Source organism: Ptychodera flava, chromosome 18, assembly GCF_041260155.1.
Source record: "Ptychodera flava strain L36383 chromosome 18, AS_Pfla_20210202, whole genome shotgun sequence".
In the NCBI taxonomy this organism is placed as follows: domain Eukaryota; kingdom Metazoa; phylum Hemichordata; class Enteropneusta; family Ptychoderidae; genus Ptychodera; species Ptychodera flava.
The window spans coordinates 19,393,378-19,401,263 of NC_091945.1; the positions used below are offsets into that span (position 1 = coordinate 19,393,378).

Genomic DNA, 7,886 nt, shown 5'->3' on the forward strand with positions numbered 1-7,886 from the left:
TTCTCCATAATTACAAGTGTATCTACCATATTGCCCATCGCACAGAAAACAAGTCATTGACAATGACATAGTCCCCACTTGTAATAGGGGTGTATTAGTCTTGATGGGGCAGGGAAATGTGGTCATTAAGAAGTATCACTGGAGTGTATATGTTGAGATCTATGGGCACATAGGTCTATGTTGTTGTTCCCAATTTGAAACACATGAGGCATGTCTAAGTTATGGTTCTAAATTGGGAAAAAAGATCAGACCTCTGGCTGTATTGGCCAGCCATGAATACATATGCGCATAATAAATGAGGTACAAGATATGACATCTTAAGGTCTAATATCCTATCAAAATTGGAGGGTATAGAACTTATGGTTACTGAGTTATGCATATATATGTATAATCGAGGTGAAAGGTCACTGAGGTCACATTTTGACATGACATGACATTTTGAAAAAAACATTGTATTGCTACGTAATACCTACATGCCAAAAATCAGACCTCTAGCTCTATTGGCTCGCTCAAAATTAGATATGCGCATAATTAATGAGGTAAAGCGTGTGTTGTCATAAGGTCTCCAATCCTACTAAATATAAAGGACATAGCACTTGTGTTTACTTATTTATTGACAAAAACGTATATTTCAGGTAAAAGGTCATCGAGGTCACATGAAATTTTGTCAAAAACCTTCTATCCTATAGTTATCCCTATATACCAAAAATCAGACATCCAGCTCTATTGGCTTGCTCAGAATTAGGTATGTGCATAATTAATGAGGTACAGTATGTGGCGTTATAAGGTCTTCCATCATACCAAATATGCACTTGCGGTTACTGAGTTATGGACAAATATGTATATTTCAGGTCAAAGGTCATTGAGGTCACGTGACATCTTGTTAAAAAAATTGTATTGCTACGTTATCCCTATATACCAAAAATCAGACCTCTAGCTCCATTGGCTCGCTCAAAATTAGATATGCAAATAATAATGATGTACAATATGTGGCGTCATAAGGTGTCCCATCATACCATTTATGAAGGGTGTAGCACTTGTAGTTACTGAGTTATGGACAAATATGTATATTTCAGGTCAAAGGTCATTGAGGTCACGTGACATCTTGTTAAAAAAATTGTATTGCTACGTTATCCCTATATACCAAAAATCAGACCTCTAGCTCCATTGGCTCGCTCAAAATTAGATATGCAAATAATAATGATGTACAATATGTGGCGTCATAAGGTGTCCCATCATACCATTTATGAAGGGTGTAGCACTTGTAGTTACTGAGTTATGGACAAATACGTATATTTGAGGTCAAAGGTCACTGAGGTCACATGACATTTTGTCAATGTGTCTGAGATATCTGCATGAACGGATGGACTCACGGATGGACTCATGGATGGACTCATGGACGGACATGTCCCAATCTATAAGCCCCCTGGACTTTATTTGTGGGGACTAAAAACTGTGTCACTGCATCCTTTTTGCAAGATGAATACGATGAGAAACTAAATTTTTATTTTTCTTGGCCTTATACATGGGAGTCTATGGAGGTGTAAACTAAAAATCCTCTAACACGGTCAAATTTGATTGCATTGTGAAACAAATCAACGTGCATCTGTATGGGGTAGGGTACTATCCTTGTGCAAAGTTTGAAAGAAATTGACCACGGCATCTCTGAGATATCTGCGTGAACGGACGGACGGATGCACTGATGCACGCACGGACATGACCAAACCCATGACCATGACCATGACCATGACCATGACATGACCATGACCAAGTCCCCCCGGACGGTGTCCGTGGAGACTAAAAACTCAAAAAGACTTTAAATGGTTCAATCAAAATAAGCAAGAACACAGAGTCACCATCCCACCAATTTTCAAAAGCAGTTACTGAAGGGTTTCTAGATATCTCTGTCCACTGCATACAGGATACAACATGGCCCATGACCTCCGGCATACACAAAGTCATCACATTAGTAAATTGACCCTTTGGTCCAAAGGACTAAAAAGGTTGTACACAATTCTTTTATTAGAAAAGAAGCTAATTCACAGGACGATGCTTTTTTGTGTGTCTCTTCATATGGGAATAGAGATTGCTGGATCGACTGAAGCATTTACCGCAGTGTTCACATTGGAAAGGTTTCTCTCCGGTGTGGGTCCTGACGTGGCACCTAAGATCACTTCTGGCAAAGAAGCTCTTGCTGCACTCACTGCATGTGAAAGACTTGTCTTGATTGTGTCGCCTTCTGTGAAACCTTAGGGAAGATTCATAGGGGAAACACCGTTTACATATATCGCACTGGTACGGTTTGTCACCTGTGTGTGTGTTCATATGCCAAGCCAATAAGCTGTTCTTGGGAAAAGACTTCCCGCACTGTTCACAACAGAAAGGTTTCTTTATGGTATTTACGTCCATGTGTCCTGTGTGTGTTCTCATGTGCTGTTTAGCATTTTTCAAACGGTTGTATTTTCTTCCGCAGATTTCACAAGGAAAGACCTTATCTGAATGCACTTGTCCATGTTCCTGTAATCCACGCTTGCTATGGAAGGATTTTCCACATTTGTGACATAGGTATGGCCTCTCACCGGTGTGAGTCCTCTGATGATCCATAAATTTGTATTTGACACCAAAAGTCTTATCACATTGGTCGCAGTGAAACCTTTTGGCATGCTGCTTTACACGGCATGCAGGTTCCCTTTCAGAGTCAAAACTACTGTACCATGTGCTGTGGTCAAGTTCCCTGCCATCTGTCTCTGCTTGACAGCCACCATTGCCTTGTAAACTCTCTCTGTTTCCACCAACTTGTGCTCTATGAACTTTCTCATGGTTCAATAGCTCCGTTCTTGTCATGAAATACTTCTGGCATATTCCACAGGTGAAAGATTGCTTTGTGCTTGAAAATACAAAATACCCATGATTTGTTTTGATTGTTGCTTCTCCCTGGGTTTCTAGGTTTGGCACTTCATAATTTTCCCCATCCTGACTTTCCATGTTACCTCGAACCTTATTTCCTTGTTCCTCACACAGGTCAGAGTATTCCAGATTTTTGTCAGATACTCCTGTGGACTGAATTGAATCCAATGAGTCACTGCTTTGTCTCTCTGCTATCCCTTTTCCCATTGCTTTGACATAATTTTCCAGGTGTCTCTGTGGGACAGCATGCCTTGAAAAATCCACAGTATCACTGTTTATATGTACTTGGTCAAGCTGCACAGTCTCAAATCTCTTAGGAGAATCTGGTGGAAGTTCTGCCATATCCCTGCAGAGTTTATGGTCCGTTGTCTCTTTCTTTACAGTTGGCGTTGAAATCTTTGCTTTACTTTCATTATCACAACTTTCAAAAGTTCTGTTGCATGAATCAACCTCTACCGTGTCCCTGGTATTGTCACATGCAAATGGATACTGCACAGCAACAGTGGATAATTCCTCTCTCTCATCTGTACCATCATCATCATCATCATCATCATCATCATCACCACCAACATCATCATCAGCATTTGGCGCATTAGAAGCAGTATCACCGGAACAACCATCATGGCAGCTATACTCACCAGAATTACTGTATTGACTTGCTTCCATCTTGAATGCTCTCTCAAACATTCTAGGAGCAATTTCTTGACTTTGTTGTGGTTTAAACACTGTTTTACAGCTGTCTTGCATTGCATCCTGGGAGATTCTCTTTTTCTTGATGACTTCATTGCAACACAGGAAGTTAAGAAGAGTGGTGGCCTCTGTTGATTAAAAAACCACGAAATTATTTTTGTTAAAAACTTAACAAAACATAAAAATGAAAATTATTGCAGTAAAAAAGAGATTGGAAGTTAAAATGCATTGTATCAACCATGTGTATTTGACATGAAGAGGATGGGTTTGTTGCGGAGAACAGAGGAATGGCTGTATCACTGATATCGAGGGACAGCAGAATCACTATTTTGAAAAGGGATTGTGCCAGCCTCGTTGCCACACATGTATAGCCACCAAAGTTACGAAAAGCCATCATAGTGACCGACACTTTTTGTTAAAGTCAGTAACCATTATACTGTATTTGTAAACTGTAGCCTGTGACATGTCATTTGTTGTAACCTGTAACAGGTTATTTGTAAATAAACTGCTGAGGTATGTAGAGCAGTACCTTTATGTGTTATGGTATCAGTATGGAGCTTCCTCAACATGTTCTGACAGCACAGCTTAAAGAGATGAGTCATTTTGTTGATGCTGTTGGTTCTTCTCACTTCATTCCATGCATCCCAGCAGTCTGATTGAAAAAAATATTGAATTCTGTGATTAGTATTTTACTGTTAACAGTACACTGAATGATTGGAAACTTTCTCCTCGGCTTCATTATAAAGCTAGTTCACAGGGGCAAAATCCAAAGCGCTGATCGTAAATGACGTCATTTTTCTTTCATTAAATATGAATAAATAAATATTTGTCCGCATTTTCCGCAAGAACGACGAAAATAGAGCCTGCTTGTGTTAAAATGGATAAGAAGGGTCACGCTAATTCATACAGTTCATAACTCAGACTACAAGCTGCAACAACAGCCACGCATGCAACTATAAAATTTGTCCGAATTTTGTCCAATGTCGCGCGCGTGCAGCTATAGTAACAAACCTGAAATCACGATGAGCGATTGGATTTGGAGCAAAGGGTAGAGATCCAATGTCTTTCAGTGCGGACGCAGATATGCGATTTTTCCGTTGTTGCTAAGCATGCTTATGCCAAATTCCATCGTTGCCAAGGGGTCCTGGCGTGCGCTTCAGAGCAACATCAGACTGACTGGGTGACGGTTCAGGTAGGTGGAGCTCTCCAAATTTTCGTTTAATTTCGCCAAGTAAGTTTGAGATCGAATATTTTAAGTAATCTTATTTTAAGAATACTGGTCTCCGATCAAAATTGACCGTTCATGCAGTAATCCTCCTCTAAATAATGTAAATATGACCAAAGAAAGTTGACATTGCTGACGATAGTGGATAGCATCGTTAGGAGAAAGTTGTCGATATTATGTCCTGCTTTCTGGTGTTAACATTTTCGTCTCACGGCCTTATCTGGAACAATTTTAGTAATTTCCGTAACGGTTTATGTAAAGGAATAGATTTTGTGAATATCGCTTCTGGAGGAGGTCATTTGACAGTACGATAGCGTATGAAATGCAGACACCTGAAAACCGGAAGTACATTAACTTTCCAGGCGATATAATTGATGATAACTTCGTTCACAATATTCATATTTAGTATCACGGTCGTTTAATCCAGTTATTTGTTAGGGAAGCATTAAGTTGACAATCTTTTGTCGCTTACTTAATGTATTATCATGCAGAATAGCTATAACCGTCGCGGTATTTCAAAAACAATACCATGCAAGTTACCCTCAAGCCACAGTCACTTGCTGTTCGATATACGGCGATGGCCGCTTTGGTATGCATTAGAAACATAGGAAGTCGGGAAATGGAACAGCCGCTATACGCACGTACAGCCGAGTCAGTCGGAGACGGATTTTCCTGTCAAAAAGCTATAGTTTACTCAATAACCAGCATCGATGGCTTCCAATACGTCTCTGAATCCATACCTGTTATAGTTTATCGTCAATAACGATCTTCTTGCATTTTTGGGTACGATTTCCGATTTTTCTCTTGATTTTTCTCTGAGTGTCTACATAGTATTAAACATGAAAAAAACAAAGTCCCCTTCCTATGACCCGCGTCTTTAGCCATAGCAGTGACTATTTTTTAGCTTCACCTGTACACATTAGAGAAAATGATAGTCTAGAGGGCGATGCGCATGCTGTATACTAATTAGGCTGAAGTTCATATCAAGTATAGGGAGTCTATTGGCCCGGTCTATTGGGAGTTCACATCGGATGTGCATTAAGTTTGGGAGATGAGATCCTATCAGAAACAAATGAGAGCATTTAAGTCGGACGATTCCACAGAACAGCTGATATGGAAGGATGTTTTGTGAAAATCCTGTTGCGACTTTTACTTCCTCTAAATGATCAAGTTGAGATGAGATCCTATCAGAAACAAATGAGAGCATTTAAGTCGGACGATTCCACAGAACAGCTGATATGGAAGGATGTTTTGTGAAATCCTGTTTTATATAACAATATCTGCTACTGATATCTGTTAATATATCATGCATGTTTATCCATTGAAGTGATAATTTTCAAAGAGTGTCATTCTTTATACAATTTACGCACTAAATTGTCCTAACAATTGACTGAGGACTTGATAAATAATCATTGACAAATACTTTTAAAACATATGTATAATAAATGATAAATTTGCTGGTTTTTAATATGCATTATTAAGCAGTCTTTTTGAGTAATTACCTGTACAACAATTTGCCTTCAGCAATAAGAAGTTGTACAAGTGTTAGAGGTTTTAAGCAGGCTTGTTACAAATTTTATCGACAAAGCGTTTTCGACACTTTTACATGAAACCTGTCTGTGTTGTAATGTTGTTGTTATCCTGTACTCTGTCTTCTGTGTATAAGTTTTCTTTGTGTTCGACCCTTGTGAAAAGAGGCGTATACCTATCATGGCTATAGAGTTAAAATAAAGTTTATAGGGCCTATTGTTGTTGTATTGTTATAAGATACTTATTGCATCAAATTGTAAAAGATTTATAAAAAATACGTATTTTAGTTTAGGTAAATCGCATAACCTCATCATTAATTAAACCTGTACTTTTAGAACAATAATTGTTAAAATAACTGAACTCAGGTATAGCCTTGAAGCTGTGATACTTGTAATTTTTTTCCCTTTCTGGCTCAATATGCAAGTGTGCATTTCAGAAAAATCAGTGACAATCAGTAATAGTTCATTTATGTTTTTTCAGTAAATTTATATGGCCACTTTAGAGACACAGGCTTCAGTAAATCGCCTCATTTTTTATGCTTAATTTTCTGCACTTTTATAGAGGAGATACTTTCTCCGGCGCAAAAGTTCAGGATGAGAAACGGTAAACGGTAGCCGACTGGTTTTGTGTGAGGCCTAGCAGCTAGGCGATGTTGCTGTGAGTGTGTGGGGGTTCGAATCCCGTTTGGGTTATAGTAAAAATTATATTTGAGAAACGCTACAATGAGTATCGTCGCTAGAGGGCAACCTTCACGCATGCGCTTTAGCTGTTATTTAAGGGATTTGCAAGGACTACCTGTACCTGTCAGTGCTATTTTAAGTTAACATTTCCGTCTCACGGCCTTATCGCCAAAACCGAGGGCATAGCGTTTAAGTTTGATGTCTGTGTAAAAGGACAGTGACAAAATCGAACTTGGAGAAGAAACATGTAATGAGCATGACCGGAAAATTCAGGAGTGAATGAGTTGTATTTTCTGTCAAAACGCACGAGACAACATTTTGACTTCGCGATTTTTCAGCGATATAAACTAATAAGACACTAAATAATGTACGATTTGGTAAATCTAACTATTTATCTTTCAATTCGCCTAGTTATAATTAACATAAGTTGAATTCTCGATGAACTACAGGCGATATTTCTTTACAATGTGTAGCGCTAGATTTAGTGATTTTTTTTTGAAATTTTCGCGTTCCATACCACCCACGAAGGAAAATCGATTTTGCGCGTCTCGGGTATCTGCGTCCGCACTGCTTTTACCTTTCCTGGTCAAGCTGGTGACAAGCAGGGGTTCCGCGTCTTCAAGGTCTTCAAGTAGAACGGCCTGCAATTTATCTTTCGATGATGTGTTTGGTTGACCTATCGAGAGAGTCAGTCTCGTGTCACTCCAGGGCTGAAGTGTGAAACTGATGCTGGCTTCCATTATGGGAACTTCCATCTTCTGCATCTTACTCGATCATGAGCGCGCGTTAGCTCGGCTATGCGCGTTCAGGCCCGTCGCATCTCCCGTTGACCCATCTATGTACTATGTCAACTA

The 7,886-nt window shown here is 39.3% G+C and overlaps 1 protein-coding gene across 1 annotated transcript; it reads right to left on the minus strand.

The window, feature by feature from the left end:
* Positions 1-1,797: 1,797 nt before the first annotated feature.
* On the minus strand, positions 1,798-7,886 carry LOC139117082 (zinc finger protein 568-like). Its single transcript, XM_070679916.1, has 3 exons — positions 7,610-7,886; positions 4,127-4,249; positions 1,798-3,725 (listed from the first exon to the last, which is right to left on the minus strand). Exons 1-3 carry the CDS (start codon positions 7,794-7,796, stop codon positions 2,035-2,037), a joined length of 2,001 nt encoding a protein of 666 aa, XP_070536017.1. The 5' UTR covers positions 7,797-7,886; the 3' UTR covers positions 1,798-2,034.